Source organism: Penicillium pulvis (assembly GCF_028828015.1).
Source record: "Penicillium pulvis strain IBT 33274 chromosome Unknown contig_10_segment0_segment0, whole genome shotgun sequence".
Taxonomy (NCBI): Eukaryota; Fungi; Ascomycota; class Eurotiomycetes; order Eurotiales; family Aspergillaceae; genus Penicillium; species Penicillium pulvis.
This window is the reverse complement of record NW_026643071.1, coordinates 819239-837248: the sequence shown is the minus strand read 5'-3', so window position 1 is coordinate 837248 and position 18010 is coordinate 819239. Positions and strand designations below refer to the sequence as shown.

The window sequence follows — 18010 nt, the reverse complement described above, 5'->3', positions numbered from 1 at the left end:
AGGATACGCAAATAACATAAGATCTAGATGAGTTGCGCTCTCCGTCATCCTGTGTCGGGCTTCCCAGTCGAAGGCCACAAAATAGAGGTGAGAACGGCGAGCGTTGAAAGGGAAGGGATCAGTGGGTCAGCAGTTGACCAATCATGTACAAGATTCGGAGCTCCGAGTCTGCTTATCAAGCTTATTGGAAAATAAAACCCTCCGAATTTCGAACATTTGGATATTAAAAGCTCTTTATAAACATGATAACGACTATTGAGTCTGAGTATGGATCAAAGCAGAAGAAGATGAAAGATTTGGAGACGCGCGATGAGGTGCTCTGAAGCATTTACGCTTCTCATTTTGCTTCCGCTGCTGCGCTAGAAGTCAGTGTGAGTTCGGGCTTCTTTAATGTAGATCATACTATTACTGAGAGTTACTGGTCAAGTTCACTACTTTCAACCAGCTTATGAATGTCATATCAGATGAATTTGAGAAATCCGAAGGGATTCTTCGCCCTTATGAAATCTTTTACAATCGGAATTGTGGTAATCTATCTACTCATAATCACCATATTTATTTCAAGTCCTTCGGTTGATCAATTTCCATCATCTTGTGATTGCTGTATGAATTTTGGCTTGATACCTATAGATGAAGAATGTCTCGTGTATTTCTGAAGTATAAAATCCTGATCAAATCGTCTCCAAAAGGTCCCTTTAAGTGGGTCCGTGACGTTCTCAACGAAAGGGGTGATCTTGGAGCCGAACGCTTTACGCTCTTGATGAGTTATCAATTCGAATATATCGTTCCAGGAGCGCCTTTGTGACAGATGCTGCCGTCGCGGCGGCAAAGTCTTGCCAAATCTTGTTCTTGTGGCTATCCGCGTAGTCACAAACAGCCTTGACCACAATGCAGGGTAACTCGTCCCATATACCTGCGCCTTCCATCTCGAATGCAATGACACCGTGACTCTTGGCAATCCTGTCACGGTCTTCGCCAGACTTCACTACCGTATCACCTGACCCTATACGCCCAACAAATATTGAAGGGGCTTGGGCCTCCTGGCTACGCCCTTCTTGCTCTAGCTTTCGCTTGAGCTCGAGACGCTTCCGCGGTACCAGATAGTCATTGTCGCATCCGAGATCATCACAAGACAAATCCCTGGATTCCTTGCATATGGACACATAGCTTTCGTGACTTTCTGCACAGAGACAATAGGAAGAGACATGGTGTTTGTGCCTGTAATCTGGCCGGAAGAGTTTATCTTCGGCGGCTCCTGGATACTGGTATTGTTCTCTGTCCCACCTCTGAGAAGGGCTGCTCTGGATTTTCTGGAGGTGAATGGCAGCACTCCGCTCTAATCTGCCACGGCTCAGTTTTGTCTCGCATATAGCAAGCAAGCTGCGTATGTGCTTAGGGGCTCTACCAAGGCTATCTTCCACGGTATCTTTCACCACGAACTCGTCGGGGTATTGCCTGCCAAGATCGTATTGCCTGATACCCTTACTAAGGACTACGTCGCCGAGGAGAAGCTCTTTGTTTGGTTTCGGATGCGGTACGCCGCCGCAGACCCCAGTCAAAAAGATGAGCCTCAGTCTCGGATAGCTGGATCGAAGACTGGCGGATGTGCCAGCCGCGCTGACTTTACCCATTCCCGGAAGAAGTACAAGAACGATGTTGGAATCTCCCATTCGTCCCGTGGCGTACTCGTTCAAGTCTCCATCGGCCTTGCCATAGTGGTCGCACTCCTCGTCCCAATATTCGTCGATGAGTAAAGACACGGCATCATACTCAAGCGGCAATGCGCATACTATCGCAATGCCAAAATCATCGCGGCTAGCAGGGCGTACATACTTCTTGCCGGGCGGGTTGATGGCACGACAGGGTAGCACCTCTTGTGAATTTACATGTGGAGGCGACGAGATTGAAAGTTTTTTCGCCAGCGGAAGGTCTGACACTGAATCTCGTCGTTTTCGTTTTGAAATCTGGGGGTTCACCATGAGCTCAAGATTCCGGACTATTTGGTCGTAAATGACCTTCCTCAATACCTCACCAGCAGAAGTGATTGTTTGATCTTGTGATCTTGGCAGGGCCATGTGCAGATACAGACATCCTTCAACAGCTTTAAGGTAGCTGCTGCTCCCGTCTCTTTCTGCCACGTTAACGTAGGCACACATCTCACCCCAGTTAGACACATTAGCCTTGCTTTCAGGGTGTATATCCATCGGAATCTGCTCGCCATTATCAATTTCTAGCAGAAGCCTAGCAAAGGAAAGAAATATCGGGTTTCCAGGTCCAACTGCCTTCAGTAAATCGGGGTATTTGGGGCTCGACGAAGCTTTCGGCCTGAGCGAAATATACGGGACACGGCTACTCGCATTGGTGTCGGAAGAGCGCAGAAAATATATGCTTTCCGGTTTCCAACTATACGAGGCTAGTTCGAGGTCCTCGTCAAAGAAGTCCATCAGACATCTAGCAAGAGCAAGGGCTAGCACGGCCTTTTCACGAGAACCGAACTTCTCCTTTGTTGCACCTTCTAGGTAGTCCCGAGGGGTGATGCGACTGAAGACCTTTTGATCGAGCAGTTCGCCAAGGGACTCGGCGGTAAATCTATCCAAAGATGACGTCTTTGGCGGCATTTTATCCGAGATGTCGAACAGCCCTCGTTTGTCAACGGACGCATAGAGCTTTATACCCCGTTCCCGGGCTTTTTGGATTATCGTACATATGTTGGCCTTCTCAGCCACATCGATCGTTACACTAATCATCTGTCAAAAGAAAAGCCAGCAAATCAAGAGTGGTAGTGTAAACGTACTGGAATGAGCCGCACTTGGCTTCCTGCCAAACACTTCCGTCCGGACAGCAAGACACGAACATATTCAGAGCCGTTTGGTAAGGACTAGTTTGCCAATCGTCTGAAACTTTCAACTTGATTTCGTGAGTCTTTCCACAATCATATTTTCGAAATTCCTTGAATATTGCGTCTACCACAATGCTTGCCCGCTTTTGACGCAAGCCTAGCTGGTTCTGGGTTGATTCTGGCGACAAGAACTCCTCTTGCTGTGGGGATATATGTTGAAAAACTTGCGATTCCTGTGTGCTAGACGCAAGTTTTTCTAAGAATGTTTTCCATGTGATTACGTGGTCCATCGCAATAACGCCAGCCTGTCCTTGGGGCAGTTCAAATAATAGTGACCCTGGACCCGTAGCCAAGTTGAAGTGATCTGTTGAATTATCTAAGAAGGCGAGCAGGGCACTCAGTTGTGGGTACGTGTCGCCAAGTACTGTGATATCGTGAGCGTCTGTACGTGGGCACCTGGATGGTACGCTTCTGAAAGATCTGATTTCTTGACCGATTGATTCATCAGAATGCTCGATGATGTCTTTGTTGACCATCTCGTTTAGTGAGGCCAGAAGATTTTGTGCCACTTCATCCATATAGTAGTAGTCATCTTGTGATATATCGTAAACCGTGGGTGTTATCGTGAAAATGTGGCGCAGGTCGACCTCGAAGAAGGCTGCGTCGTTCTGTAATTTCTGCGGGCGACTACTGGGTGTTTTGTCTCTCGTAAACCTCTCTAGTCTGCCGGACAAACGTGATTTGAGAGCTTGGAGGCCGTTCCACCCAAGCGATTCAGTCGGTAGCATGGTTGGACTATCTTCGCCGCTCTATCCCAAAGACATGATTGTTGGTAGCATATCTCACTACCATTGGACCGCGCAGAAGAAGCCGCACGAGATTCTTTGAAGTGGACAGTAGTGAAGGGTTAATCATCAGCTCGAGATCGGGTGTTGAACTTAGTCAGGTGGGGGCTGACTCGGCTGCCCCGCACGTGCCGCATTTCAGAGTGGAGAAGTGCGGGTATTGGATGCAGTCACGTCCCTGTTGTCCTCGTTGAATCAGGGACCATGGACGATATCGAGCACAATGAACCGATTTTCGGCCTTGCCGAGGAATGTGAAACGCTATTTGCAGAACAGATCTCCAGGCTAAACAATGACGACGAGCCAAATGGCGCGACGATTCTTTCGGAGCTGAACCAACGATTCGCTGCTTGGGCAGCCTTCCTTGGTGTCTTCGCGGAATCGAGGATTTGTTTGGATCACAGGCTTCGGCACCATGTAGAGATCCAAGATCAGGTGCTCCTTCTGCTGGACCTCATGCAGAGAAACTTGACCTACTGTGCCTTATTCTTTCCTCCCCGCCCGGCAGGGTATTGAGTACTGACACGGTAGGTAGTATTCGAACCGGATCACTCACCAGAACGCGTGAAAATCGAGTCTTTCGACAGGCGCCAACAACTTCATATTAGTATTTCCAGCTTGGAGGCAATATCTGGGGCTATTGAACGCCTCAACCACCTCGGAATCGCAATCCGACAGTCATCTGTCACGAGCCAAACAGCAAAGACGAGAAAGCTCGCAGAAAGATTTGACTTCACGTCTTTCGAGGAGATTGCGTATCTATCTCTCAGAAAACTTTACACCGATGCCAGCGAGGGTCTCCTTGAACAGCTCACTCGATGCATGACGCAGACATACGCCTTGTTCCTTCGTCGCAAATCTCGTCAGGAACGGCTTCAATCCCCACGATCACAACGCCAAAACCGAATTCTGCTCCCTACAGAGGAGCAGTCAATTTTAGATGCCAATGTCGGAAGCCCCATGGATATCGAGATACCAGTACCTGAGCCAAGCAAATCTTTAACCCTAAAAGAGCTTCGATCTACGCCGCTTCGGGCAACTCACTTGTTGCCCCACTCTGAGCCTACATCTGTGGATACTCAGGAAGTCAGAAACAAATACAAAAAGATGTTCAGCCCCTCTTCAAAAGCCAAAACAATGTCGATCATGGTAAATCCGGTAGACTATCCCCAACCAACTAAAGGAAGCTTGACCTGCGACTGGTGCTTTAGCCCTCTCCCGACTAAATTGTTGGTGGGAACCAAGTGGCGGTATGAATTCTTTAGCTCCAATTTCCTACTCTTAAATGTGCATACTTATCTGAAACATCATAGCCAGCATGTGAATGAAGATCATAGGCCTTACGTTTGTATCTCAGAGAAGTGCGCCGAAACATTGCCCAGGTTTGCCACCTCGACGCAATGGTTACAGCACATGCTTACCACACACGGCCAAAACTGGCATCGGGAAGTGCACGCGCCGTCATCGTGGGTTTGCCCTTTGTGTATAGAAGACGCTAGCTTTTCCAACCCGAGCGACCTTACCGCGCATCTCAACAGTCTCCATGAAGACACCTTTACGGAAGCTCAAATTCAGGCTATCGTGCGACAGAGTAGACTTTGGCTCCCTCGTCCGCGAGATGTCTGCCCTCTCTGTTGCCTTCCCATAAAGAACCAACATGATATTCCGTCGAAGAATTTGGGCCGTAAAAGTGAAGAGTCATTTCCTAAGGAACCACACTTCATGGCAAGCTCGAAAAGTAGCCACAAGCGCACCAAGACAGAGATTGGTCATACACGTTCAGGACAAAACAGTGGAGATGGATTTGAAACGATAAAGGAGCAGTCAGAACCAGAGGTCATAGGCGATCCATCCTCGAGCAACCTCGTTAGCGTAGAAATGATTGCGAGCCATATAGCTGCACATCTACAAGGTGTCATGATTCTAACGCTACGTTTAATATCTATAGATGTTGCAATGGAAGTTTCAGCAGATAACCAGAGCGCTCCAGGCATAACCGACCACCAATCGTCATGGGTCAGCTCGGATAAGACTGATCTCAATCAGGAGGTCAACAATATGGAGATTTCCTCACTAAAAGGAGATAGTGACATTGATCTCAGCTCTATACATCCCTCGCAAGACACAGTCCCAGATTCTGAGTACATGGATTGGCATGACGTCCCCCGCCATTATGATGCCCTGATAAACCAAAAAGTCGCGCTAGAAGCGATTCCATCAGGATTCAATGACGAGTACGACCGCATTTGCGACGCAATATACGAGCAAATATATAGGAGAATGGAAAGGAAAGATGAAGACCAGCTTCGCTTTGCCAAAAATGGAACCGCCCAGAAGACTCTACGTCGCGACATTCTGCTACGTTTCTTTCGAAGCATTCTCTTGGGCCCTCATGTCCAAATTAGCGAGGGAGATTTTGTCAGAAGGATAAACGAAAGGAAGCTTCATGACTTCCTGGCCACTCTAATATTTGCAAAATGTAAAATGGAGCAAGCCCGGAGATTTACCACCCAGCTTATGGATGAGGAGACATGGCGAGTCCCAGACACGAGAAGGACAATTTATTCCCTACCTGTGTGTCTTGAAGACCTCGTGAAATTTTTTGGTGACCGGAGCACCGCGGAGAAGTTCTTCACGAACCAGGCTTGTTTTTGTCCCGCAGTGATTCGCCGGGGGAGGAAGTCCGAATTCAAGACCCTAAAACTCAGCGGTTGCCTTTCCTAAAACAGAAATTGCTTTCACACGGGGCATTCGGCGGTGTTTACAAGGTCAAGATTGCCCAGGGCCACTTCTATGACCCCCGAGGTCGACAAACACGCCAGGAGCCTATAGAAATGGTGCGCAAGGTCTACACCATCAACGAAACGTTTCCCACACGGCCCGTACAGACACAACGCGAGTTAATGAAAATCTTCACGGGATCGAATCTGACATGCAAAAATGTTATCGAATACTATGGCAGCCTTGATGTCGGCTCGACGTACAGTCTGTTCATGCCCCTCGCCATCTATGATCTCTGGACCTACATGATGGAGCATCCTGAGAGGGAGCCCAAAACCCGTATGGAGAGGGCAGAAGTTGTTTCTTCCCTCATGGGTCTTGCGCTCGGGCTGGAGTTTCTTCACAATGATTTAAGATCGTCCGATAAGGAGGATCTGGTCTGTTACCACATGAACATCAATCCTAGGAATATCCTACTCTTCCGAGAGACTCATAACTGGGAAACCAAATATACTTGGAAACTAAGCGGCTTCAGTCTGGCTCATATAGTAAGGCGGCGTCGTCGGCTGGGCGGCGGGATACGGAGAGTTTCCAGCAGCCGGTTGGAAGCAGATGAATTGGTTCCCAACGAGCGTGGAGAAAGCACATACCTGGCGCCTGAATCAACCTCATCGACTCCAAGCATGGGGTCAAAAAGTGATGTCTGGTCCCTGGGATGTGTCCTCAGCGTTGTTTTCACATATCTAGAAGGCGGCTCCGAAGAGGTAACTCGGTACACAGATGCGAGAACCAATCACCGTCTTGCAAAAAGCCACGATTCATTTTGCGTCGTGCGTGAGAGGGCAAGTTCGCCTCCAAAATCTCATCCGGTCATTAAGTCATGGCATACACATCTTATTGACCAAGCACGCAAACGGGATCCTCATGAAGGGAACGCTGTGGAATTCGTGTTGAGGTATCTTGAGACGAGCGTCTTTGAGATTGATCAAGCTAAAAGAAATAGCGCTAGGGAAGTAAAGGAAAAGCTGAGCATAACTTTTGGGAGATATCAAGCCTTGGGAGAAACAGGGCTTGAACCTTTCAGGAAGTCGAGAACAGAGAGAATGCAGGAAAGCTTTGGAGGAACACCGGGCGAGTCAACTTGGCGAAATTTGCTTTCGAGGTAGGAAATGATCTTTATCGCTTGCCCCAAGCACCGCGTCTTCATCAGATTAATTGACTGGATCATTTTGCAAATAGTAAGCCGAAATGAGAACAACATGCATAGGTCTTGCGAAGTCCCAGCGACTCGAAAGGGTTCTACTATGCATTGGGTGTTGACGCATTGCTCGCTTTGGGGAACTGTCATCTATCAATATTGACTTTATGGGAGGGCTACCTTATCTCAAAATTCCAGCAAGGGAAAACAGTGCTGAACTGTACATACTCATGTATAAGCTGCGAACAAAATAGACAGGACTTTTGTAGAAACCAAAACACCCATCCACTAGGCTTTTCCATACTAAGCCCCTGAAAACTGCTGACTTGCCGATCCCCACTAGCCCCAGTGATCCCCTCCCCGGATCAGATAGTAGAATGAGCGGGCACTGGCCTTGCGGACAGACCTCGTATGGCAAGCCCCGCACCAATCAGAAGGGCCGGGCTTTGCTGGGCTGGAAACAATGCGCCACCACGAAAGCTTAGCCCGTAAGTAGTTGATTTATGAATTTGAGTCGTTCATGCGATTCCGATTTACGACTACGAAGACACGTAACAGTGGAAAGGTAAAGAATGTCATAGCATCATTAGGATGTATTCCTCTATGTCGACACAAGAGCAAGCTAAAAGGAGCGGGCAATCTAAAAGAGGGCCCTGACCAACGACTCAAATACAATCCGATCATTCTTCAAGAATAGAAAGGCCGATTTGGAAGTTGGAGGACCCCGCTAGCCCGTAATCATGCGCTGGTCTAAGTTGAACCCATTTCTAAACGGTCAAAGCAAGCTTACAGCTGCTTGAGGATGTGGTCGGCGGAGGTAACCTCGAGGACGTTCTTGGCAGCCTCCTTGGCGGCGTAGGTGACCTTGCCGTTGTCAATGATGATGGCGTAACGGTAGGTACGGCCCTCAGCGTCGGCCCAGCCGATGGACTTGGAGAAACGGGCCTCGGGGTCGGAGAGGAAGAGCTGGAGAAAAGAATGTTAGTTGAAAATCGGTAATAGGAAATCAAGTGGATTGATGAACGTACAATGTCATCACCGGTAACACCGTTGGCCTTGCCCCAGGCGCTCATAACGTAGGCATCGTTGTAGGCAAGGACGGCAACAGCATCGACACCCTTGGCGCGGAGCTCAGGGAGCTTGGCGAGGTACTCGGGGACGTGGTTGGCGGAGCAGACGGGAGTGAAAGCACCTGTAGAGAGTGGCGGTCAGCGGGGAGAACCTTGGGGGAGCGAGAAAAAAAAGACACATCATAACACGGGGAAAGAAGCGGTGACGAACCGGGCAGAGCGAAGAGGACAACCTTCTTGTTGGCCCACTCCTTGTCGACGTTGAAGTTGATGGGGTTACCGCAGACCTTGAACTCGGCGCTCTCCTCAGCCCAGGGGATGTAGCTGTGGCAATTCGTTAGTTTCGGCAATTGACTCGGGAGTAGTTATGGAGGGGATGGAGGGGGGGGGGGGCTTGGGAAAAATGCAAGAAAAACGTACGAGAAGACGACGCCCGAGGGGAAGTTGTCACCGGCCTTGAGAGACATTTTGAATATGTGTATTTGGTTTGAGAAGAGAAGATGGGAAAGAATTGAATGTACGGGAAGGAAAGAAGTTTAAGTTTACAGAGATAAGGAAACGGTTCAAGGGGCGCAATGGCGGTATTAATATTCCGGCCTCCGGCGCTTACACATATCGGCCCATCGGGATCAGAGATATGACGAATGGGGTGGAACAATTGGACCGTTCTATGAGCTGATCCGAAGCAGAAAGATACCGAACCGCATGGATTATCAAGAAAGACCGAGCGAGAACTGCCCCGCTGACTTATCATGTTATCAAGGAGGGGCGATCAGTGCCTGGCTGCCTGAACCGTGCATTAAGCCGAAACTAAAAAAATTAGTTCATATTACGTAACGCCATGGAATCATAGAATTATAGAATCATGGTCACCTGACTGTCATCTGGACCCGATAGTGCCTCAGGCAGTATCGGGAGTCGATTCCCGACATCGGGTATAGTCCATCGCCTCTAATCCGAGTAAGACACAATCTGATTCTAGATATACGTTCTTGACAGATCAAACGACTGAGAACCCGGCAGCATATTGAAAATGACTCATGTATTTTTCCTTTAGTGCCTAGAACAGATCGACCAATTTTGCTCGTTCAAACACCTTTGTCACCAAACCAAGGTAATAACGAACGAAAAAGCGACGCACATTGTACTATTTGCTAAAGGTTTACATCACAGTCTTATATGTTTTCTATCAACCTGATTTTGTGCTGCTGCCCTTCCCCGCGTGTTATGCGAAGCCTATCTACGGGTAGACGGTAGACCATCCGACTCCGGACAAGCTGACGGTACGGACGTCTTCCCGGCCATGCTTATTCTGGCCACATGACAAAGAGATTCTCTTCCGAATTGGTAAATGAACCCGCCAGATTCAACCATGGACGTAACATGAATTTATTTGTCCCATAACAGCCCCTCGCGATGCCTTTGGTTGCGATAACCTTGTCGGATGAGCACCCGACAAGGGCCCGATACTGGGTTTCTGAAAGTAAATCTGGAAGATATCGCGGGGTGGACAAGCACAGGTGGGGTAGCAGGATAAACGATAAATAAACTGGTTGCTCGTACTCTGGAGGCTATACTAAATAAGAGTGCATTCTGATTGCCCGCCTCGAACAATGTCAACCGTGACTCTATGGTCTGTTGGAAAGTCTCCTGGTCCACGGGCTAGCGAGTTACTCGTCGCACGATGCAGCATACATCAACCAACCATCTCAATGTCATCTAAGCAGCAGCGCTTTTCATCTACCTTGCAAATGGCTGCGAAGAGCAGAACTCACACTGCTGCCCCGCTGCCACCTCTCTCGGCTCTGCCCACCAAAGTTCTTCTCCGATCATTGCTGGTTTCTACTATATCCTCTAAGCCACTTCTACTAGGCCCCTCTCTCTGGCTTATGTCAATCCTTTCCAAGCCAGACAGAGGCTGGCTCACGAATGTGGACCGCAATCCCATTTTGCATGGAATCTTGAAGAAGACATTCTACGAGCAGTTCTGTGCGGGTGAAACTGATACCGAGACAAGAGCCACAATCCGTGAGCTGAAGGATATGGGCTTCCGCGGTGTGATTATGACTTATGCCAAGGAGACTGTGTTTGATCACCGTACCAACACCCAGCAGGGGCTGGGTATTGCCGCGCTGGATGCGGAAAAGAACGATGATCCTCTACATCCACGGGTTGCTCACTGTGCGAACATCGAAGCATGGCAAAAAGGAACCCTTGAGACAATTAAACAGCTCAGCGATGGTGATTATCTGGCTATGAAGTAAGTTGTTCCATTTTTTCATCAACGGCAAATACATATTAACTGATTTCCTTTCAAGATTGACCGGAGCCGGTCCCATCGTTACTGACGCCTTCTCCAAGGGCGAACTACCACCAAACCAGATGCTCGACGCCCTAGACGAAATATGCAGGCGATGTGAAGAACGCAACGTCCGCATTCTCGTCGATGCCGAGTCCCACCACTTCCTATCAGGAATGCGTAGAACCACCCTCGACCTGATGCGGAAATACAACCACAATGGATACGCCCTGATCTACTTCACATACCAAGCCTACCTCAAGAGCACGCCGGCCACACTCGAAAGACACATGACAGCGGCACAACAAGAAGGTTTCACACTTGGACTGAAATTAGTGCGTGGTGCTTACCTCGCCTCCGACGAACGTTCCCTGATCCACGACACAAAACAAGACACCGATGATGCCTACAACGGAATCGCCCAGGGAGTTCTCGAACAGAGCTTTGGAAAGTTCGGCACTGAGACTACCTTCCCATCTGTGAACCTGTTCTTGGCCAGCCACAACAAAGCGAGTGTCGTGGATGCTCACCAACTTCATAAGCAGCGCACCGCTGCAGGATTACCTACCGTCCCTGTTGGATTTGCTCAACTACACGGAATGTCGGACGAAGTCAGCTTCTCGCTGCTCCAGCTTAAGGGGGCCGATGGAACGCCTGAGGTGTACAAGTGCTCGACTTGGGGTACTATGGGCGAATGCTTGGCTTATCTACTTCGGAGGGCTATTGAGAATCGAGATGCGGTTATGCGTACCAGTGATGAGTATGATGCTTTGAAAGCAGAATTTGGACGGAGGATTCGGGCTGCCTTTTCCTTTTCTTCTTCATGATTGGATACAACAGCTTCATAAAAACGACTTACAGTTTCATGGAATCGAACCAATTCTTGGGCAAAGTGAACCTGGTCCCCTTCCATATGGCCTTATTACGCTAGACATCGAGAATACCCATTGTAGAAAGCCAGGTACCACCTCCAAATGATCTTAAAGAGGAATGCTGAATTGAGAATTAAATACATTCGGGTCAAGGAAGTCATACAGGCACTCATCACAATTACATCCTGGCCTGATCATAACACCAACATCCCCGTCTTCATGCCCAAATATTCTCCCAAAAGCCGTCTTCATCACTTTCAACCCCATCCAGTGCATCCTCAGACTCCTCCGGCAAATACGGAATTACGTCCTCTGCAAATCTCGCGATCTCCTGAGAGTGCTCAATAATTGACTTCCAAGGCATCGTGTTGAGGCCTTCAACTTTTGACTCGGGAAATTCCGGATATCCAACAGCGATTCTGTTTTTGTTCGCCGTCTAAAAAAGGTATTCTAGAGCGGGATTGTCAAAAGCATTTAATGATTCGATGCCCTTGGACGAATACAACGGAATCGTTCTTTCTTCTTTTCGATCAGATCTGCCCATATCAAGGCATATCTTTCTTACATGTTTATGCAATACAATTCTTGGATCTCATAGTATATGTCAGTATCTTCAAGGAGCTTTACCGATTACTATGAAACATGTGCTTTGTTTTTGACTCAAAAGCTTAAGTCGAAGTTCTTGAGTTTCACCTACCTCGCATTGGAACGATATATCCCACGCGAAGACCGCGGCTGGCTCTGCCAAGTGAAGCAAGTTCAAAGATGACCAACTATGCTGGCATTGGATCACATCTAGCCCTGCATTATGCTATTCAATCGTCTGTCAAGTACATACGACCATAGGGCGCGGAGAATAGGGCTTCTCGTCCGCTCGGCCGTACTTGAGCCACAAGTTTTGCATGGCCAATTTTCGAAGCGCCCTCAATACTCCTTTTCGTCTGAAACGGCTAGCGAAAGTGATCGAGGGTGAGTGTGGGTGATATGGGTGAGAAGTCGGAGAACGCGATAAAGGGGTAACCTGAGGGTAATTCCGGATGAATCCCCTTCAGTCAGCGAAGAAATTACTACCTTTCTCCTTAGGCATCCACCTACGGAAATCCTATAAATAGATCGACTGTTATCCTATTATTTTGAATGTTCAAATAATAATTGAGGAGCCGCTTTATAATTGAAAAGGGGCCGGTGCGGCCCCACGTAAATTGATCTGCAATCTCCCCACTCTGTGGATGCACTGGACCGGTTGTGTGATGGACCCAAGAAACGCCAAGAGATCCGGCTTGATATACAGCATTCTGCCTTGTATCTATGTCCATGGATAGAAGTGCGGGTAAACGTCCGCGTTGCGTAATCACGGTCATTTATCATGACAAGCTTTTAATCAGTTGTGGCTGAGCGGGGGGAAACGTGGCCGACGTACCCGTGTTTGTCGCCCCCCGCGCTATTAATTCCCTCGTGGCTCTCCATGCGCCCGCATCGCGTGCTTATTTCTCTCCATTTCTGCGTGCAACCTGAACATCGCCAGGAATCATCATCAATCTTCTAACCGACAGGGATTATGCAGTCCTCAAAGATTAAAAAGCCAGCCGACCTTCCCCCCTCTTATTCAGCCACCGCAGACAGGATCTCACCTGCACTACATACGAATGCAGTCATCGAAGCCGGCCATTTCCGTGCTCGGGATGAGCAGGAGATGCAGTTTCTGCTACAGAATGTCCAGCAACTATCTCGCATCTACAATCCGGAAATCGAACCGGAACACGACACAGACTACTATTGCAACTGCCATATCCACCGGTATATTGGCAGAAAGATAAACCGCCTTAATGTTCTGGAGATGTGGTCAAGGGCTGTTATGTATCCAGGCGAAAAGTTCTATCATGACTGCTACCAAGTGAGCTGGTTCACAAACAATCCGTACTCAACCTTCGTCGTTTCTCCCTATGGATTTAATGGCGCGAGTCTATATGGGTCCCAAATGCCCAGTGCGCGCTACCATGCGGTCTCAATTCGGCAGACAATAAGTTTGAATGAGTCCCTGAATGCCAAGGCCCAGGCTGCTGTTCACGCCCAGGAACCGTCATTTAACATTTGGGAGACTAATTCACTTGAATCTTCGATGTCGAGCATGTCTATCGCTGATCCGGCTTCTAATTCATCTGGCCAGCCCTCGACGCGATCCAAGCTTTCCGGGCTCAAGCGGGCATTTTCAATCAAATCATCCAAGGACAAGGCAGCTATAAAAGCTAGTAAATGGATCGAGCTACGCCCCGCCATACTTTATGAAGAGCGTGGAAGATGGCCCGACGAGGCGACACGGAAGATTGTGAGTATATACCAGGAGGAGATGGGGATGACTGAGAAAATATCTGAACTTCGAACTCGCTACCCTCTTCAATACCTGCATTTACTTCGAGCCGGATACTTCGAACCTATCCCTGTATCTTGGGCAAACTTGGCTTCCAATCCACTCAAATTCTCGATTGACGCCGCTGCGGGGTGGAGAGGAATTACACCAGCGTGGAGAGGATACGAAGACACTGCCGAAGAACGCCTCTATTGGGTCTTGAATCATAGGGCAGGGAGTACCGGGGCTCGCCTGAAGCCAGATATGATATCTGCTTTGGATAGGGCGCGGGCTCGAATGGCGTCTGCAGTGGAACCGCCTCCTGCATACTTTGCTGTCGATGATGTCTGTCACGTTCAGCATACATCCAAGGGCTATTCACATCAAGTTATGCCTCCCGCTTTCAGACCATTTGACGGCGTTGAGACTCCTTTGGACGATACGATGATTTTGTTAGACGTTTCCGGCTCCATGGATTTCGAGCCTGTGCGACCAAATTATAACCAGTACCTTATCACTGGGTACTCGAAATCGACCCAACCAAGGAATAAAGGCTAGTGCGATACATCATTAATCTATAATCAACACTAACATTCTACACCGCAGACGTTGCAAAGGCAATAATTCGTCGCTTCACCGACGCAATGGCCAACCACGACAAAAATTGGCAAGGCTACGAACTCACCACATTCTCAAGCCAAGCAGATCACATCGGCGTCATAAATCACTGGAACTTGGATGAAATGTGGCGATGGGTCGCATTCGGGGGTCTCACAAGAGTCATGACTGGGTGGCAGAAAGTAAAGGAAAAGCATTTCCAAAAACATTCCGAATCAGCAACATACCATCCAATTTATGGCTGGCAAGCTGGTCCAGAGACCCCGAAACTGCGGTTACTTCTTTTACTCGACGGAGAAGCGCTCGACATGGATGAGTTTGAACTTGATCTTCTCGGTCTCTCTTGGGTCCATGTTACAATCTTCCTGATTGGCGTGGACGGATGCCCACACCATCATCGCCATGCAAACGAGCTGCAGCGAATCAGCGAGGTTAACCCTCATGTTTCGTTTGTTGATGCTCAGGGTAATACTCCGGAGCGATTTATCACTCATGAATTGCTTAAGCGACATCTCGGGTATGAGCTTTCGATGACGGAGTTTGAAGAGTTGGAGCATCCGCCTCCATATTCAGTTTCTGCAGACATTGTTCAATAGTTTTGAGGGGGGAGGTGTACATCAAGGAGCAATTTGAATTTTAATTCGATAGTGACGGCAGACCCATCTCACTAATTGCCATGTGGAACAATACCTTTGTTAAGCGCGACTTGGGTGATTCCCATCCTACTTCTCACCCTATCTATTGCGCACTCACATGTCTCACCCTGGATGCGCGACCCTATAGCGGCTCTTACCAAATTGCTCATGAGACAATACTATATTTTTTGGATAAATAATAATATAGTACATACGCCATAGGGTGTGGAGAACAGGGCTTCCCGTCCGCTCAGCCGTACTTAAGCCACGTATTCCGCACGGTCAATTCTCCACACGCCCTGGTCACCCATATTAGAACATAATAAATATAGACCATAACTTTTTTATTCTATAGATAAGAAAAATAGAAAATAAATCACTACAATAAGGTCGACGTTAGGGTGAGTGTGGGTGATACGGGTGACAAGTTTGGAGACTGGGTGAGAGAAGTGAGAACGGAGTGAAAATTCTCACCCTAGGGGGTGATTTGACTCTATGACTTCCCCTAGCCAGGTAAAAATAAATAAATGCTAGCTTAGGGGCCCCCGATCACTTGATCATAGTTTTCTTAATATTTTCCAAAATAATATATCTAATAACTTCGTTTACGTACTGTATAATAACCGATGATGAAAGGTTTGTTATACTTCTCAATTTGCATGTAGGGAATATAGAGATATTTATCGGCGTTCGTAGTTATTGCTAACCTCTGGGTCTGGACTATTGCATCCCCTTCCTCGTTCTCTTACTCTATTCTAATTTACATACTTTGATGCACTCTAGTTCTTCTTCCTTGTCCCATATTTCCATGCTTTAGGTCTAGATAAGGCCACTTCCAGCTTCACCTTAAGATACAAGTAATAATCTCACCATACTAACCAGATAATATCAGCTCCTGTGGGTACTGCAACCATGCATTCCACTGTGGGTGAAGATAATCACGAATCATCTTAAAAAGATACACTCCTGCATCCCTGACTTGCCACATGTTTCTACCATAGTGCAGCAAAATCGCATAGTACGCTAACAATATCAGCGCCTCTGGTCTCCTCTCGTAAAGCAAATCAATGAACTTTGGTGGAGCTAGCATTAACCAAGTGTAGATCATGTAGTGTCTGTATCCTTGCTGTTGCTCTGTTGCGGCAGCATCAAGGCCTACTTGCAGATGTCGAATCATGAGCTGACAAGCCTCTTTACCGTCGTGATCTAATCCTTCGCAAGTATCTACCAGCTCGAAAATACGTTGGCACTCGCAGCCTCTCGGCGAGCGTGATGTAAAGCGCGAACTTGCTGAGAGAATAGGTTCAAGCTCCGACTTCACCAGCTGCGGCCAGGCAGTCATAGCAATTGTGTGAATTCCTCGATGAATCTCAATACAATGGATATAGTTCCTCATGAAGGCTTCGAGGCCGCCGGGGTCCCGCTTCGCTAATGTGTCGGCAAGAAGGTGGTGACCAAGGATGGAGGAAAACAAGAGGATATCAACGCAATTTGTTTCGTTGATTGCCTTATACTCTGAGTTGAACATAGCCAGTGCGCGGCTTTGCAGAGTAATAGCTTGATGCCAGTGAAGATCTGACCGTGTTGGATTCAGGGAGGCCAAATGAAGTGCAGAAATTGCGAGTAGTTCATACAGGAGATATGATGACTTCAATCCCGCCTTCAGTGCAAGGGAAAGAGACACAGGGTTGGTGAAGGCGTCGTCACCAAGACTGAGGCAGATTACGTTATTGTCAAGCGTCAAGTGGATAAGTAATTCCATATGATCGATGTTGACGTCGGTCGATGATTCCTGCGCAGGATCCACCTTGTTTTCGGGGTAGTGAGTCGGTATAGGTTGCTGTTGAGCCAATGTATAATTCGATTTGGTCCCCGATGGTTCTCCACTGAGCGACTGAACTTCGAAGTCATGATCTCGTCTGAGGAAGATATCGTTGTTTGACTTGTCAGGTTGATGAAGCCTGGAAGAGTGCGAGGAACTAAGATCAAGTGGTGATTGATTAGTATCACCACTTGGTACCGCGTAACTGCACTTCCGATTTGACATGGTGCAGAGTATACATTCTGGGCGGTGCTCGTCGCACTAAAGGTGCCTCTATATTAGCGGCGGGAGCCCGATCGGACAAGGGAGAGTTCCATCTAAGAAGGGCTAGACAGCGAATGAGCTAGCAGGGCGTATTACCTTGACATGTCTTTTTTTGCTATGGGGGAGTTTGTCAATAAAGAAAAGGCCCATGAAGCGGGGTTGAATGGGCGTTGTTTAGGTACTACTCACCATGGTAGACATCCAGCTCGTGATTTCCTGTGGCTGCGACGGAGCATATAGGTGGCCGCGGGTATTCAGACCCGAGAGCACAGTGATACGACGTGGATACCGCTTTGCAGAGTAGATACCTCGTGTCGTAAGAATCTAAAGAAGGCATCCAATAGCCGTCAGATGGGGCCGCTTCCAAATACGCGTATTACGTAACATGGCCCGCTCATCGGGCTGAAACCGGAGGCCTGGGTGGATTTCATAGTCTCTGCTTACTATTTTAGCGCCTATAAGCTTCGGTTTGACAGTTAG

The 18010-nt window shown here is 48.1% G+C and overlaps 9 protein-coding genes across 9 annotated transcripts; 4 read left to right on the top strand and 5 right to left on the bottom strand.

Moving 5' to 3' along the window:
* Positions 1 to 749: 749 nt before the first annotated feature.
* Positions 750 to 2618, bottom strand: N7503_000336 (uncharacterized protein; the record flags this gene model as incomplete). The annotated part of the gene is made up of 1 exon (XM_057059897.1): positions 750 to 2618. The coding sequence occupies one exon, from the start codon at positions 2616 to 2618 to the stop codon at positions 750 to 752; it is 1869 nt and encodes a 622-aa protein (XP_056926820.1).
* A 121-nt stretch (positions 2619 to 2739) lies between these two features.
* On the bottom strand, positions 2740 to 3627 carry N7503_000335 (uncharacterized protein; the record flags this gene model as incomplete). The annotated part of the gene is made up of 1 exon (XM_057059896.1): positions 2740 to 3627. One exon carries the CDS (start codon positions 3625 to 3627, stop codon positions 2740 to 2742), a length of 888 nt encoding a protein of 295 aa, XP_056926819.1.
* Positions 3628 to 3888: 261 nt separating this feature from the next.
* N7503_000334 (uncharacterized protein) lies at positions 3889 to 7571 on the top strand (the record flags this gene model as incomplete). Its single annotated transcript, XM_057059895.1, has 4 exons — positions 3889 to 4162; positions 4220 to 4934; positions 4998 to 6345; positions 6393 to 7571. The coding sequence occupies 4 exons, from the start codon at positions 3889 to 3891 to the stop codon at positions 7569 to 7571; spliced, it is 3516 nt and encodes a 1171-aa protein (XP_056926818.1).
* An 818-nt stretch (positions 7572 to 8389) lies between these two features.
* N7503_000333 (peroxiredoxin family protein) lies at positions 8390 to 9140 on the bottom strand (the record flags this gene model as incomplete). The annotated part of the gene is made up of 4 exons (XM_057059894.1): positions 8390 to 8569; positions 8632 to 8795; positions 8885 to 8997; positions 9094 to 9140. 4 exons carry the CDS (start codon positions 9138 to 9140, stop codon positions 8390 to 8392), a joined length of 504 nt encoding a protein of 167 aa, XP_056926817.1.
* Positions 9141 to 10385: 1245 nt separating this feature from the next.
* N7503_000332 (proline dehydrogenase family protein) lies at positions 10386 to 11799 on the top strand (the record flags this gene model as incomplete). The annotated part of the gene is made up of 2 exons (XM_057059893.1): positions 10386 to 10933; positions 10992 to 11799. The coding sequence occupies 2 exons, from the start codon at positions 10386 to 10388 to the stop codon at positions 11797 to 11799; spliced, it is 1356 nt and encodes a 451-aa protein (XP_056926816.1).
* A 262-nt stretch (positions 11800 to 12061) lies between these two features.
* Positions 12062 to 12748, bottom strand: N7503_000331 (uncharacterized protein; the record flags this gene model as incomplete). Its single annotated transcript, XM_057059892.1, has 3 exons — positions 12062 to 12280; positions 12542 to 12655; positions 12683 to 12748. The coding sequence occupies 3 exons, from the start codon at positions 12746 to 12748 to the stop codon at positions 12062 to 12064; spliced, it is 399 nt and encodes a 132-aa protein (XP_056926815.1).
* Positions 12749 to 13402: 654 nt separating this feature from the next.
* N7503_000330 (uncharacterized protein) lies at positions 13403 to 14749 on the top strand (the record flags this gene model as incomplete). Its single annotated transcript, XM_057059891.1, has 1 exon — positions 13403 to 14749. One exon carries the CDS (start codon positions 13403 to 13405, stop codon positions 14747 to 14749), a length of 1347 nt encoding a protein of 448 aa, XP_056926814.1.
* Positions 14750 to 14835: 86 nt separating this feature from the next.
* On the top strand, positions 14836 to 15405 carry N7503_000329 (uncharacterized protein; the record flags this gene model as incomplete). The annotated part of the gene is made up of 1 exon (XM_057059890.1): positions 14836 to 15405. The coding sequence occupies one exon, from the start codon at positions 14836 to 14838 to the stop codon at positions 15403 to 15405; it is 570 nt and encodes a 189-aa protein (XP_056926813.1).
* Positions 15406 to 16318: 913 nt separating this feature from the next.
* Positions 16319 to 17491, bottom strand: N7503_000328 (uncharacterized protein; the record flags this gene model as incomplete). The annotated part of the gene is made up of 1 exon (XM_057059889.1): positions 16319 to 17491. One exon carries the CDS (start codon positions 17489 to 17491, stop codon positions 16319 to 16321), a length of 1173 nt encoding a protein of 390 aa, XP_056926812.1.
* Between the last annotated feature and the right edge of the window lie 519 nt (positions 17492 to 18010).